This window comes from Aethalodelphis obliquidens, unplaced genomic scaffold (genome assembly GCF_003676395.1).
Source record: "Aethalodelphis obliquidens isolate GAN/ISIS:26980383/991018 unplaced genomic scaffold, ASM367639v1 scaffold65, whole genome shotgun sequence".
Taxonomy (NCBI): Eukaryota; Metazoa; Chordata; class Mammalia; order Artiodactyla; family Delphinidae; genus Aethalodelphis; species Aethalodelphis obliquidens.
The window spans coordinates 5887892-5904827 of record NW_020838009.1 but is presented as its reverse complement, the minus strand read 5'-3'; the positions used below and the strand labels follow the sequence as shown (position 1 = coordinate 5904827).

Genomic DNA, 16936 nt, shown 5'->3' with positions numbered 1-16936 from the left:
CAGCCATGGAACAAGGTACGTCAGCTCAGGACCCTGGAGGCATGATATAATCATCACGTGTGGATACAAGTTTATTTTCTAGAACCTCTATCTTTATAGAAACACAACAACTAAATACAACAACAAAACCAAACCAAAAAACAAACAAAATGACACAATTTCTGAATTCAGTGCAAACCACTCAATCCAATTGTCTGAAATGCTGTTTAGAAAATTCAGCTTGATTTCCTAAAAATGTCATTTTCTCTGATTATGAAAGTCATGTAAAATTTTGGAAAACGTAAGACTGAATAGAGAAGAAAAAGTAACCAATAATCTACTACACAGAAACAACAATGATTAATATTCTGTGTACAATTTTTCAATGCATAGATACACTATTCATTTATAATTTAAAAATAAAATTGGGACCATGATGTTTATGTTGCATAACCTGTCTTTCTTTTTAACACTTCTTAGCACTTTGCTTCATTCTTAAATATCTTTTGAAAGCATGCCTGTTTAATGGTTGTCCAGTAGCCTATCATGTAGATGTTTCATGCTATTTTCAGCCAATTCTTTATTATTTAAATTTAGATATTCAGAATTTTAGAATTTGAAATTTAGAATAATTCAAGGTTTTCACAATTATAAATAATGTTTAACTATACAACACACACACATCTCTGATCAATTCCCTAAAATAACTTCTTAGAAGTACAATTCCTGTATATTAAGGAATACACATTTTAAGGCATTTAATGTATACTCGCAAGTTATTCTACAGAAGGTTTGTACTGATTTATATTCCCATCAGCAGAACATAAAAGTGTCCACTTTTCTAAACCTTACCAATACTGTGTGTTTTGTCTTTTTAATTTTTTGCTATTTGATAGGTAAGAGGAGATGGTATAAAATTACTTTAACTTGCGGTTCTGATTAACAGGAGGCTGAATTTTTTCCAGATGCTGAGTGTGTGTATGTATTCGTATTTGTATATGTATTTAACACCCTGTTCATAGCTTTTGCTCATATCTCCCTATTAAGTTAAAATCTGCCTCGTGCTTTCTGGAACTATCCTAAGTAAGTTTAATTCCTCCTTCACATGACAGCCCCTTAAATACTTGAAGACAAAAGTTATGTCTCACTTTCTCCAAGATAAACACTTCTGGTTCCTTCAACCGTTTTTTCCTGTGGCAAAGTTTCAAGGGCGGTCGTTGGAGAAAATGCATAACAAATCCTCCTGCCCCTGTGACCCTGTACCCTCCAGCACCCTCGGGTACAGAACTCCACGCGACTCCAGAAAAGCATGCCCCAAATCCTCCTGGCAGACTCTCCGGATGCAGTCACCTGCCTACACCTCGGGCATCAGCCTCCTTTCTCCTGCTCATCCACAAGGATACTGTGGGTTAGTTTGACCACGATGGTGGCATTTCCTGTGATGTGTAGGCCTGGCGCTCAAATAAAGTGGTAGAAAAAAGCACTTTGACGCCAGAAAAAGGAAGAGGAATTGTCTGGTATGATGAGAATGATGAGTTCAAATGAGGAAAGCATCAAGAAGGAGATGGCCCGCTTGCCCCGAGACGCTGCATTTGGCAGGACTGGGGCGTCTATATAATGGGTCTCAGGAGCCCAGGAAGCCTCTCCTGACCCCAGGGCACGTTAGGGACCTTTCCTCCGTCCCAGGGCTGACTACCTGCCCACTCTCTCCTGCAGTCACCTGTGCACGTGCTGGTCCCCCACTAACACATCTTCACGCTCCCTGAGGGATGGGCTATGTCTGGTGCCCGAGAGCCTTGCTCAGCAGATTGCACATATGAGGCCATCTCCTGTGCTCGGTGAACTGAGTCCCTGCTGGAAATCTCTCTCCAGGCTGCCCACATCCCTTTGCTCTTATTTGCTTCTCATTGGACAACCTTCCAGTACAAATCTGTTGTCTCAAGTACTGCCAAACCTCATAGATGCCCTGGACAATGGACATGGGCATCCATGCCAGTGGCGAGGAAACCCCAGGGCATCACAGAATCGCACCTGATTAACATGTCAGCTTCGGAGAACTCTTGCTGAGAACCCTGCATCTGATCAGTTTGACAGCACTGTCTTGACAGTGATCTACAAAGCTGAGGTCCAGGCTCTGGACACTTGTAAAGGGACTGGCGCCTTCTGAGTCCCCGTCCTCGAGTCCAGCCTTTAGGCAAACAACGGCTTGACAATTTTGTGCATTATGGTCTAAGTAGAAAAACATATACAAATAAGATATAAATATAAATAAAACTGATATATCTATATATCTGTAGATATTTATATACATATGTCTCAAACATTAAACACTGCCAACTCATCACAAGATTAACATAAAACCTCACACTAAAGGCCTAATTACCTCAGTTCCTATTACCTAATGCATCATGTCTGGATATCAACAAAGATTTACAAGGTATGCTAAAAAGCAAAAAAAACCCACAGCCTGAAGAGACAGCTAAACACCAGAACCGGACTCAGATACAACATGGATTTTGAAATTACGAGCCTGGGAATTTAAAATAACTATGATTAATATATTCAAAGTGCTAACGGAAGATGTAGACAAAATCAAGAGCAGTTGGGTCATGTGAGCAGAGAGATGGAAACTCTAAGAAAGAATCAAAGGGAAGTGCTAGGAAAAAACCCACTGTAACAGAAGTGAATGCCTTTGAAAGACTCATCAGTAGACTGGACATAGCCAAGGAAAGAATCAGTAAGCTTGAAGATGTGTCAATTGAAATTTCCAAAACTGAAATGTAAAGAGAAAAAAGAATAAAACAACCCAGAACAGAATACCCCTAAACTGTAGTCCAATTTCAAAACATATACATGTCATTAGAATACCAAAAGGAGAAGAAAGAGAATGGAACAAAGGAAATATTTGAAGATATAATGTCTAAGGATTTTCCAAAATTAATGACAGACCCCAAACCACAGGCCCAAGAAGCTCAGAAAATACCAACCAGTACAAATAATGAAAAAAAAACAAACCACAAAAAAGACTAAACAAACTACACTATCATATTCAAACTGCAGAAAACCAAAAACAAAGAGAAAAATCTTGAAAGAAGCCAGAAAAAAGGTCCCACACTACATATAGAAAAATAAGGATAAGAATTATGTGGACTTCTCATCAGAAACCATGCAAACAGGAAGAAAATGAAGTGAATATTTAAAGTGTGGAAAGAAAATAACCACCAACCTAAAATTCTATATCCAGTGAAATTATCCTTCAAGTGTGAAGGAGAAATAATGACTTTCTATGAAAAACAAAAATGGTGAGAATTCATCACCAGCACAACTGTCCTGCAAGAAATGTTAAAAGAAGTTCTTCATGAAGAAGGAAATGATATAGTTCAGAAACTTAGATCTACACAAAGAAAGGAAGAGCATCAGAGAAGGAATAAATTAAGGTAAAATAAAATATTTTATTTTTATTATTCTCAATTGAGCTAATAGACTTTTGTTTGTTCAAAATAATAACAGTAACAGTGTACAGTTGACCCTTGAACAACATGGGGGCTAGGGATGCTGACACCCCACCTAGTTGAAAATCCATGTATAACTTTTGGCTTCCCCAGAACTTAACTACTAATAGCCTACTGTTGACTGGGAGCCTTACTGATAACATAAACAGTCAATTAACATATTTTATATGATATATGTATTATATATTGTATCCTTACAATAAAGTAAGCTAGAGAAAAGAAAATGTTACCAGGAGTCATAAGGAAAAAGAAAATACATTTACAGTACATATATGTATTTGCTGAAAAAAATCCACTTATAAGTGGATCCACGCAGTTCAAATCCACGTTGTTCAAGGGTCAACTGTATTGGGCAATGACAGCCTATGGATAAGTGAAGTGAATGAGGGCAACATGAAGACATGGGAAGGAGGAAGGAAGGACACTTAGCTATAAGGTACTTGCACTGCCCATGAAGTGGTATGATATTATTTAAAAGTGGATTTATATTAGTTGTAAATGTATATTTCAAACTTGGGGCAAACAATAAAGATAACTTTAAAGAAATATAATTGATATGCCAAGAGAGAAGAGAAAATGAAATCATATAAAATGCTCAATGATGTCGGATAAACCGTATGTCCTGGAATTATTTTAGTAGGTTTCAGTAGTAGTAACTGTACTTTCCTGCTTGTTTAGATTATTTCTGGTGAATCTTTGTCAACAGTTCCTTTTAAATACAGATCAATAAGTTCCAAAAACCTACCAGTTTTTGAATTCTTCAATGTAAAAATCCTTAAAATAAAGGCTGCCTCTTTAAAAGAAAAGAAAAAAAAAGCCCTAAAAAAAGGAGCTCATAGCATGCAAATGAGGTATTGAACTGGCATGTTTTAGAATTAGACAGTTTGATCATAAAATGTTTGAATCAGATATAAAGTCAACACCAGCTGGACTGAAAAATAAATAAATAAAATGCTCAGTGAAAACTAGGGAAGGTGAAAGAGCAGGGAGAAAAAGAAGAAACAAAGAACAAATACAATGAATCAAAAACATGCTAGGTATTTTTCTAGATTCCACATATATGCATTAATATCCGATAATTGTTTTTCTCTTTCTGGCTTACTTCACTCTCAGCTCAGTGCTCTGTGACAACCTAAATGGGTGGATTGGGGGGCGGGTGGGAGGGAGGTCTAAGAGGGAGGGGATATAGGTATACATATAGCTGATTCACTTCATTGTACTGCAGAAACTAACACAACATTGGAAAGCAATTATACTCCAATAAAAAATAAAAAAAGTAAACATTGAGCTAAATTTAAAAAAACATGTTAGGTATTAATCAAACGATATCAATAATCACATTAAATGTGAATGGTTTAAATACACCAAATAAAAGACAGATTGTTAGAATGGATTAAAAACACTAGACCCAACTATAGGTTGTCTATAAGAAACTCGCTTTAAATACAAAGATAAAGTTCAAAAGTTAAAGGATAAGAAAGATATACCACGTTAACACTAATCCAAAGAAAGCCAGAGTAGCTATGCTAATTTCAGACAGAGCAGAATTCAGAGCAAGGAAAATTATCAGGGATAAAGAAGGGCACTACATGAGAAAGGGGTCATTTCTTCAAGAAGACATAAAAACCCATAACCCGTATGAGCCAAACAGCAAAGCGTCAAGATATGTGAGGCAAAAACAGGAAACTGCAAGGAGAGATAGGCCGAGCCACTATTATAGTTGGAGACTTAAACACCCTTCTTCCAGTAATTGATCTATCAAGCAGGTAAATAATCCATAAGGATATAGCTGTCCTCAACAGCACTATCAATCAACTTGATCTAATTGACATTTAAAGAATACTCCATTTAACAATAGTGAAATACACATTGTACTCAAGCTGACCTGGAACATTCACCGAGCCAGACTACTCTGGGGGCCATAAAGTGTCCACAAATGGTTTAACGTTGTATATATTCTTTTAGCAACAGATTTATTGAGATATAATTCACATACCGTGAGATGTGCCATCTTAAAGTACACAATTCAGTGGTTTTTAGATTTGCAGAGTTGCGCAACTATTACTACTATCTAAATTTAGAACATTTCTGTCACCTTGAAAAGAAACACTATATCTATTAGCAGTCACTCCCAATTTTTCTCCACCTGGAGAAACCCAGAAACCATAAATCTACTTTTTGTTTCAATGGATTTGCCTATTCCAGATATTTCACATAAGTGGAATCATGAGTGGCCTTCTGCGTCTAACTTCTTTCACTCGGCATGATGTTTTCAAGGTTTGCCCACATCATAGCATGAATCACTACTGCATTGCTTTTTATTGCTGAATACTATTTCATCATATGGATATACCACTTTTTATTTACCCACTGATGTACACATGTGATTTGTTTCCACATTTTGGTCACTATGAATAATACTGCGATGAACATTCAGGTACAATTTTCTTTGTGAACATATGCTTTCAATTCTCTTGAACATATATATATATATATATATATATATATATATACCTAGGAGTGAAATCGCTGAGTCATATGGCAACTCTGTGTTTAACCTTTTGAGGAACTGCCAGACTGTTTTCCAAAGCAGCTGCACCATTTTACATCCCCACTGCAAAGTGTGAGGGTTCTAGTTGCTCCAAATCCTTACCAACACGTGTTATTGTCTGTCTATTTGAACCATCCTAGTGAGCGTAATAGGTATTTCATTGTGGTTTTGATTTGCATTTCTCTAACGACTTGAATACAATTATCGTTTCAAATGTCACTCTGACTTTACAGAGTGCTCTGGGTGACAGATCATAGAAAAGATTTGTGAGGCTCCCACCACCTTTGCAGGATTGCTCTTTTTAGAAACCTTTGTTTCAAGTAGCAGGACTTTTTTTTTTCAGTTACAAAGATCACTATGTTCTAACTACAAAGGAAAATAAGACTATTTTCCTGTCTCTTTCTTTAAGAATGCATTTCTGGTGAAGTCAAGATGGCATACTAGGAGGACGCGTAATTCGCGTCTCCTCACAACTAGGGCACCTACCAGGTACCAATGGGGGACCACGGACACCTAAGGGGATGGAGGGAACCCCAGCGACTGGCTTGCGGGATCTTGGTTCCCAGGTTGGAGGTTGGGCCCGAGCTCCTGTGGTGGGAGCTCTGAGTCCAAACCACTGGACTAACAGAGAACCTCAGACCCAGGGAATATCAATCGGAGCGAGGCCTCCTGGAGGTCCTCATCTCAGCACCAAGACCCAGCTCTATCCAACTGACTGCAAACTCGAGTGCTGGACACTTCAGGCCAAAAAACAAGTAAGACAGGAATACAGAACCACTCATTAAAAAAAAAAATGAAATGACAAAAACATTTGTTACAGACAAAGGAGCAAGGTAAAAACCTACAAAACCAAATAAATGAAGATGAAATAGGCAAACTACCTGAAAAATTATTCAGAGTAATGTTAGTAAAGATGATCCAAAATCTCGGAAACAGAATGGAGAAAATATAAGAAACATTTAACAAGGATCTAGAAGAACTAAAGCGCAAACAGTGATGAACAACACAATTACTGAAATTAAAAATACTCTAGAAGGAATCAATAACAGAATAACAGGCAGAAGAATGGAGAAGTGAGCTGGAAGATAAAATGGTGGAAATAACTGCTAGGGAGCAGAATAAAGAAAAAAGAATGAAAAGAATTGAGGACAGTCTCAGAGACCTCTGGGACAACATTAAATGCACCAACATTCAAATTATAGGGTTCTCAGAAGAAGAGAAAAAGAAAAGGTCTGAGAAAATATTTGAAGAGATTGTAGTCGAAAACTTCCCTAACATGAGAAAGGGAATAGTCAATCAAGTCCAGGAGGCACAGAGAGTACCATACAGGATAAATCCAAAGAGAAACATGCTGAGACATATATTAATCAAACTATCAAAAATTAAATACAAAGAAAAAATATTGAAAGCAGCAAGGGAAAAGCAACAAATAACATACAAGGGAATCCCCATAAGGTTAACAGCTGATCTTTCAGCAGAAACTCTGCAAGCCAGAAGGGAATGGCAGGACATATTTAAAATGATGAAAGGGAAAAACCTACAACCAGGATAACTCTACCCAGCAAGGATCTCATTCAGATTCGACGGAGAAATTAAAACCTTTGCAGATAAGCAAAAGTTAAGAGAATTCAGCACCACCAACAAATGCTAAAGGAAATTTTCTAGGCAGAAAACACAAGAGAAGGAAAAGACCTATAATAACAAACCGAAAACAATCAAGAAAATGGTAATAGGAACATACATATCAATAATTACCTTAAATGTAATTGGATGAAATGATCCAACCAAAAGATATAGACTGACTGAATGGATACGAAAACAAGATCCATACATATGCTGTCTACAAGAGACCCACTTCAGACCTAGGGATACATACAGACTGAAAGTGAGGGGATGGAAAAAGATATTCCATGCAAATGGAAATCAAAAGAAAGCTGGAGTAGCAATTCTCATATCAGACAAAATAGCCTTTAAAATAAAGACTATTACAAGAGACAAAGAAGGACACTACATAATGGTCAAGGGATCAATCCAACCAGAAGATATAACAATTGTAAATATTTATGCACCCAACGTAGGAGCACCTCAATACATAAGGCAAATGCTAACAGCCATAAAAGGGGAAATCGACAGTAACACATTCATAGTAGGGGACTTTAACACCCCACTTTCAGCAATGGACAGATCATCCAAAATGAAAATAAATAAGGAAACACAAGATTTAAATGATACATTAAAAAGACGGACTTAATTGATATTTATGGGACATTCCATCCAAAAACAACAGAATACACTTTCTTCTCAAGTGCTCACGGAATATTCTTCAGGAGAGATCATATCTTGGGTCACAAATCAAGCCTTCATAAATTTAAGAAAATTGAAATTGTATCAAGTATCTTTTCCAACCACAACACTATGAGATTAGATATCAATTACAGGAAAAAAACTGTAAAAAATACAAACACATGGAGGTTAAACAATACTCTACTAAATAACCAAGAGATCACTGAAGAAATCAAAGAGGAAATAAAAAAATACCTAGAAACAAATGACAACAAAAACATGACGACCCAAAACCTATGGGATGTAGAAAAAGCAGTTCTAAGAGGAAAGTTTATAGCAATACAATCCTACTTCAAGAAACAAGAAAAATCTCAAATAAACAACCTAACCTTACACCTAAAACAATTAGAGAAAGAAGAACAAAAAAACCCCAAAGTTAGCAGAAGTTAAGAAATCATAAAAATCAGATCAGAAATAAATAAAAAAGGAATGAAAGAAACAATAGCAAAGCTCAATAAAACTAAAAGCTTGTTCTTTGAGAAGATAAACAAAATTGATAAACCATTAGCCAGACTCACCAAGACAAAAAGGGAGAAGACTCAAATCAACAGAATTAGAAATGAAAAAGGAGAAGTAACAACTGACACTGCAGAAATACAAAGGATCATGAGAGATTACTACAAGCAACTATATGCCAATAAAACGGACAACCTGGAAGAAATGGACAAATTCTTAGAAAAGTACAACCTTCCGAGACTGAACCAGGAAGAAAGAGAAAATATAAACAGACCAACCACAAGCACTGAAATTAAAACTGTGATTAAAAATCTTCCAACAAACAAAAGCCCAGGACCAGATAGCTTCAGTGGTGAATTCTATCAAACATTTAGAGAAGAGCTAACACCTATCCTTCTCAAACTCCTCCAAAACATAGCAGAGGGAGCAACACTCCCAAACTCATTCTACAAGGCCACCATCACCCTGATACCAAAACCAGGCAAAGATGTCACAAAAAAAAGAAAACTACAGGCCAATATCTCTGATGAAAATAAATGCAAAAATCTTCAGCAAAATACTAGCAAACAGAATCCAACAGCACATTAAAAGGATCATACACCATGATCAAGTGGGGTTTATCCCAGGAATGCAAGGATTCTTCAATATATGCAAATCAATCAATGTGATACACCATATTAACAAATTGAAGGAGAAAAACCATATGATCATCTCTATAGATGCAGAAAAAGCTTTTGACAAATTCAACACCCATTTACGATTAAAAACTCTCCAGAAAGTAGGCACGGAGGGAACCTACCTCAACATAATAAAGGCCATATATGACAAACTCACAGCCAACATCGTTCTCAATGGTGAAAATCTGACTAAGATCAGGAACAAGACAAGGTTGCCCACTCTCACCACTATTATTCAACATAGTTTTGGAAGTTTTAGCCACAGCAATCAGAGAAGAAAAAGAAATAATAGGAAGCCAAATTGGAAAAGAAGTAAAACTGTCACTGTTTGAAGATGACACAATACTATACATAGAGTATCCTAAAGATGCTACCAAAAAACTACTAGAGCTAATCAATGAATTTGGTAGAGTAGCAGGATACAGAATTAATACACAGAAATCTCTTGCATTCCTATACACTAATGATGAAAAATCTGAAAGAGAAATTAAGGAAACACTCCAATTTACCACTGCAACAAAAAGAATAAAATACTTAGGAATAAACCTACCTAAGGAGACAAAAGACCTGTATGCATTAAACTATAAGACACTGATGAAAGAAATTAAAGATGATACAAGCAGATGGAGAGATATACTATGTTCTTGGATTGGAAGAATGAACATTGTGAAAATGACTCTACTACCCAAAGCAATCTACAGATTCAATGCAATCCCTATCAAACTACCACTGGCATTTTTCACAGAACTAGAACAAAAAATTGCACAATTTGTATGGAAACACAAAAGACCCTGAATAGCCAAAACAATCTTGAGAAAGAAAAACGGAGCTGGAGGAATCAGGCCCCCTGACTTCAGACTATACTACAAAGCTACAGTAATCAAGACAGTATGGTACTGGCATAAAAACAGAAATATAGATCAATGGATAGAAAGCCCATAAATAAACCCACACATATATGGTCACCTTATCTTTGATAAAGGAGGCAAGAGTATACAATGGAGAAAAGACAGCCTCTTCAATAAATGGTGCTGGGAAAACTGGACAGCTACATGTAAAAGAATGAAATTAGAACACTTCCTAACACCATACACAAAAATAAACTCAAAATGGATTAAAGACCTAAATGTAAGGCCAGACACTATCAAACTCTTAGAGGAAAACAAAGGCAGAACACTGTATGACATACATCACAGCAAGATCCTTTTTGAGCCATCTCCTAGAGAAATGGAAATAAAAACAAAAATAAACAAATGGGGCTTAATGAAACTTAAAAGCTTTTGCACAGCAAAGGAAACCATAAAAAGATGAAAAGACAACCCTCAGAATGGTAGAAAATATTTGCAAACGAAGCAACTGACAAAGGATTAATCTCCAAAATATACAAGCAGCTTATGCAACTCAGTATCAAAAAAACAAACAGCCCAATCCAAAAATGGGCCGAAGACCTAAATAGACATTTCTGCAAAGAAGATATACAGATTGCCAACAAACACATGAAAAGAGGCTCAACATTACTAATCATTAGAGAAATGCAAATCAAAACTACAATGAGGTATCACCTCACACTGGTCAGAATGAGCATTATCAAAAAATCTACAAACAATAAATGCTGGAGAGGGTGTGGAGAAAAGGGAACACTCTTGCACTGTTGGTGGGAATGTAAATTGATACAGCCACTATGGAGAACAGTATGGATGTTCCTTAAAGAACTAAAAATAGAACTACCATATGACCCAGCAATCCCACTCCTGGGCATATACCCAGAGAAAACCAGAATTCAAAACCACACATGCACCCCAATGTTCATTGCAGCACTATTTACAATCGCCAGATCATGGAAGCAACCTAAATGCCCATTGACAGATGAATGGATAAAGAAGATGTGGTACATGTATACAATAGAATATTACTCAGCCATAAAAAGAAACAAAATTGGGTCATTTGTAGAGACGTGGATGCATCTAGAGACTGTCATACAGAGTGAAGTAAGTCAGAAAGAGAAAAAGAAATATGGTATATTAACGCATATATGTGAAACCTAGAAAATGGAACCGATGAACCGGTTTGCAGAGCAGAAATTGAGACACAGAAGTAGGGAAAAAACGTATGGACACCAAGCGGGGAAAGCGGCAGGGGGTGGTGGTGGTGGTGTGATGAATTGGGAGATTGGGATCGACATATATACACTGATGTGTATAAAATGGATGACTAATAAGAAAACAAATAAATAAATAAATAAACTTAAAAAAAAAAAAATCCCAAAAGAGTCAGGTACCACATTGTTCATTGCAGCACTATTTACAATAGCCAGGACATGGAAGCAACCTAAGTGTCCATCGACAGATGAATGGATAAAGAACATGTGGCACATATATGCAGTGGAATATTACTCAGCCATAAAAAGAAATGAAATTGAGTTATTCGTAGTTAGGTGGATGGACCTAGAGTGTGTCATACAGAGTGAAGTAAATCAGAAAGAGAAAAACAAATACCATATGCTAACACACATATATGGAATCTAAAAAAAAAAAATGGTTCTGATGAACCTAGGGGCAGGACGGGAATAAAGACACAGACGTAGAGAATGGATTTGAGGACACGGGGTGGGGGAAGGGTAAGCTGGGACAAAGTGAAAGAGTAGCATTGACATATATACACTACCAAATGTAAAATAGATAGCTAGTGGGAAGCAGCTGCGTGGCACAGGGAAATCAGCTTGGTCCTTTGTGACCACCTAGAGGGGCGGGATAAGGAGGGTGGGAGGGAGATGCAAGAAGGAGGGGATGTGGGAATATATGTATGCATATAGCTGATTCACTTTGTTATAGAGCAGAAACTAACACAACACTGTAAAGCAATTATACTCCAATAAAGATGTTAAAAAAAAACAAAAAAAGAATGCATTTCTAACAGGATACCATGGTGAGGTGAAATAACATGAGATCCCCTGGGAATGAATATGCAGGTTCTGCTTACCTGCTGGAGGCCAAGCCTTGATGTAGCCTGTGCAGTGGACCACAGCATACTGGGCTTCTCCTTCTTTCACAGGGCCAAGGCCATTCCTAGAGAAAGAACTTCTGTGAGCTTGTTTTCGACATCTGGGGGTGAGGCAAGGATGTCCATGACTCTTTTGGTATCTAAGTTACTGGGTTCTCCTGTTGGCCTTGTGGTTTTCAAACTTGACTTCCCACCATCCTGTTTTCCCTCCTCCTACATGGTCTGAATATGCAAAATAAATCCACCCAACTCCCTTTCTCATCTCAACCACTGCAACCCTGATGTGCGGGTCTCTTGGTGCTCTCCAAGGCTAAGCCCCGTCTTCAAGTCCGGCTACTCCTTAGCTTAGTGCGTTTAAGCTATCTACCAGCACAGCCCCGAAACATACATCAGAAAGGCTTACTGACCTGAACCTTTTCCTCATGGTGGTTATTCTGTTTAGAGGAAGGTGGTCCAAAGGAGCATTTCCACACCTAAGATTTGATAAATATATTAGAGTGAGTGAAGACCTAGGCAAGTTTATAAAGCACATAGTGCTGCAGGCAAGTATATGGGCCTTATCTAATGCGAGCGCCCTGTAGCCAAGTTCTTTCCAAAGTGCAGAAGCAGGGTTGCATGCCTGTGAATTTTGACTGTCACTGAAGGCAAGAGCCATTCTGCACTGCACATGGAAATTGCCTCAGGGCCCAGCCCAGGAGCCGCAGACATCCAGAAAGACACTAGGAGGATCCTGGCCATGCTCCGTCCTGCAGATCATTTCAGTGTAACTTGGTGGCTTTCAGGAAACAAGGGAAGAGGGTGATGACAGCAACAGTGTCTCTTCAGGGCCGAGCAGAGGCATCAACTCAAAACAGATGTTGCCAATTGATGAACAGAAGCATCTTCTCAGGCTTTAGCTTCACAGCATGGAAACTGCCTCCTCCCCTGCAATGTTCTGGCACTAGGAATAAGCAGACAGCTGCAAGCCTGCGGATGGCAAAGGTCAGGGTGGGGACAGGGAGGGATGAGTCTGGAATCAGGGCTTTCTGGGGTCCTTCTCTGGGAGGCAGGGGACGTGAGGCGTCCCACTGCCCACTCTGGTAGCACCTTTTCTGCCTTCTCCATAACTCTCTCAGCATCCAGGCTCTGCATGTCCAAAGCCTGCACTGTGGCCAACCTCTGACCTGTGCTCTCAGGACGTCCACTCTTTACATGCGCTTCCACTACATCCCAGCTACATAGCTGGATGCCTCAGTATTCAATACAACAAAGATAAGAGTCCAGTTATATACTCTGAGACCTGGGATGGCTGCCAGCACGAGCGTATTTTCACAGCAGGTCAATCTAAGACATTGCTGCCTGGGGATGCCCAGTGTCTTCCTGAAACTAAGCTGCTTTACTTGGAGACAAAGGCCATGCTCTCAGCAGATGGCAGTGCTGCACACCTTACAGGTAAATCCAGGTAGTATGGGTCTGGCACTGGGAAAAGCTACCTAGAGCATGTCTTGAGAGGCACCAGGGCAGGAAGCGGACCGCCTGAATCTGGTCGATAGGGCAGTGCTAATGGCACTGGAGGCTACTCAGGAATGGTGAACTTGATGCTTCCAATAAATTCATTCACAAGGCAACTGCTTAGACGGTGCAATTAAGAATTCACATCGCTGGTGCTAGACTGAATGTCCATCAAGCTAGGATGGGCATTCACCCTATTGGCCAAAGCACTGTGGAAAGCCCTTGCCGTGTCGGACTACATTAACTGATGGCATTCTGTCCCTGGGTGGACACTAACGCATGTGAGTCGAGCCCCCCAGCTTGCCCCTGTAGTCTGAACAGGGGGAAGGCAGTCTGCGCAGACTCAGTGCTAAATCACAAGGAGATGCTCGTGTATTGTCACTCCAACACCGCCTTATGACCTGAGGCAGGCGGTGAAGGGGATTCCATCCACGTCTTCTGGAAGCATTCCAAATGCTCAGCCTGGAGAGGAGCCGACTGGGAGGAAAGGACAGCCATACTCAAGTCCTCTGCCGGTTCTCAGGACTCAGCTAGAGGTTAGAGAGGCAGGTCTCCCCTCAACACAGGCAACCTGTGATCTGAGATGGCCTAGCCCGTAGATTAACAGTTTTTGTTTAAGAAGTAGAGTTGCTTTTGGGCTTCCCTCGTGGCGCAGTGGTTGAGAGTCCGCCTGCCGATGCAGGGCACACGGGTTCGTGCCCCGGTCCGGGAGGGTCCCACATGCCGCGGAGCGGCTGGGCCCGTGAGCCATGGCCTCTGAGCCTGTGCGTCCAGAGCCTGTGCTCCGCAACGGGAGAGGCCACAACAGTGAGAGGCCCGTGTACCGCAAAAAAAAAAAAAAAAAAAAAAAAGAAGTAGAGTTGCTTTAAAAGGTGACTTTGAATTAGTGAAAATATAGACTTATTTTAAACATCGATTGTCTGTAACTTCATAGTTCCCAACAGATGCTCAAGTGGTAAGTCCCCGTCCCAGAAGCAAACCACTGGAGGAAGGTGACGGTAGTGAGTGGCTCCACTGTGCCCGGCCCTGAGATCGGAGCATCGGGAAGCTTGGCAGGGGCGGGGAGGAGGTCGGAGAGGGCAGGAGGCGCTGGAGCTGAATCAGGATTGGTGTGGACTTGGGTGGCCTTGTCGGGAAAAGTGCTCAAGAAGAGCCTGGGAGAGCACGTGCCCGGGCCAGCGGGGACCGACTTCTTTCCTGGAGGAGAGGAGGACGCCCGCCTCGCTCACCTGCCTGCAGTTCCAGCTGCCGCTGCTTCTCCCTCTGGGGTCCAGTGATGGATCCTCAATCCTCATATCTGGGAATCAGCAGCAGCATCTGGCAGTGGACCACGCCTTCCTCCTGGAAACTTCCTTCTCCCTCTCTTGTTCCCTGCCATCTGCCCAGCCGCTCCTTCTCAGTCTCTGCCGGTTCTTCCTCGCCTCCCTGGTGCAGCGGTGGCCTGAGCTCAGAGCTCTTCTCTAGCAACACTCATTTCCCAGGTGATCTCATGCGGTCTCGGGGCTTTAGGTACACCTCACTGTCGTCAATCCCTGACTCTATGTCTTCAGCCCCAAACTCTCCCGTGAATTCCTGAACTATATGTCCAACTGTCGACTCATCTTCTCCATTTACAGGTGAGACAGACCAAGAAGGAGGAGGCTTACATGCTGCAGTCAGATGACATCACCAGAGCAAAGGTGTGATCTTACAGCCCATCAGGACTCTCAGCGGAGGTGAGAAGGGAGCAACCCCATCAGAGCCCAGCCCACTGTTCCCCCAAACAGACCTCATCCTGCAGATGAAGGACCTCCGGGAGCCCATGCACATCCTCATGGATGACTGCTGCCCTTCCTTCTTGACCGTCCCAGTCTTCAGGTCCAAGATCCGGCCTGAGAGAGAGAGAGAAAAGGACATTTGCATAAGTCTCTGCCTTTGATTGGGGTGGGGGGTGCAGGTGCAGGGAGAGCTCTGCAAATGAAAACACAGGGGGCAACACAAATCGCAAGTCGTTTGTTTCTTGGAATTCCCAACATTCTTTAAGCAATGAAATCCACACAAGTCAAATGCCTTGTTTTCTTCAAAGAGTGGTCCACACTTGCTGCCTCTGCGTTGTTCAATTCCATCACCACCAGTCCCTCCAATTCGGCTTTCTCCCCCACTGCTTCATGGAAACGGCATTCACCAAGGTCACCAACAACTTTCTTATTGCTAAATCCAAAACGCGTTCTCTCTTTGACTCATCTGACTGCTTGGCAGAACTTTACTCAACGGCACAATGATTCTCAAAAATCCCCCCTCTCCTTGGCTTCTGACAAGCACTCTCCACTCTCCTCGTGTCTGCCCCTTCATCCCCCAGGGGCTCCAACCTCAGCCATCTTCTCTTCTTGTTCTATGCATCCCCTATGCGATTTTATCCACTCCGAGGTTTTCATGATCACCTCTATCCTAATGACCCTACGTCTACAACTCCAGCACCAAGATCTAAACCACCAGCAGCTGACTGTATACCTCGAAGGCAGCATCACCCACTTCTCCCCAGATACGCGCAAAAGCGTCTCCATCCAACGGCAATCGCAGCCAGAATTCTAGATGTCATCTTACCTTCCTCTCCCTCGCCTCCCGCACACTCAGTCGGTCCATCTCGTCTGGTTCATCATTCCTCGAGGGAGACTCGCTCACTTCCAACCCCCAGCATCCTCTCTCCTCAGTCCACCTTTCACACAGCTGACAGCTGTCTAGACAACACGCATCTGACTGTGCCTATCTTGGCTTAAAACTGCATTGCTATATGGTAGGTCCCTGTTGATTATCTATTTTATATATAGGAGTGTGTATAGCACAGGGGACTCTACTCAATACTCTTGTAATAACCTATACGGGAAAAGAATCTGAAAAAGAATATATATATATATATATATATATATATATATATATATATATATATA

At 40.6% G+C, this 16936-nt stretch overlaps 1 protein-coding gene across 4 annotated transcripts in view; it reads right to left on the bottom strand.

Moving 5' to 3' along the window:
- ARNT2 (aryl hydrocarbon receptor nuclear translocator 2) overlaps positions 1 to 16936 on the bottom strand; it is a 194158-nt gene that overhangs the window by 72599 nt on the left and 104623 nt on the right. For all 4 annotated transcript variants that reach the window (XM_027089167.1, XM_027089169.1, XM_027089166.1 and 1 more), the window contains exons 6-8: positions 15778 to 15880; positions 12926 to 12991; positions 12498 to 12583 (exon numbers count right to left, since the gene is read on the bottom strand). In XM_027089167.1, coding sequence (XP_026944968.1) covers positions 12498 to 12583; positions 12926 to 12991; positions 15778 to 15880 — 255 coding nt within the window. The remainder of the gene's footprint in view (positions 1 to 12497; positions 12584 to 12925; positions 12992 to 15777; positions 15881 to 16936) is intronic.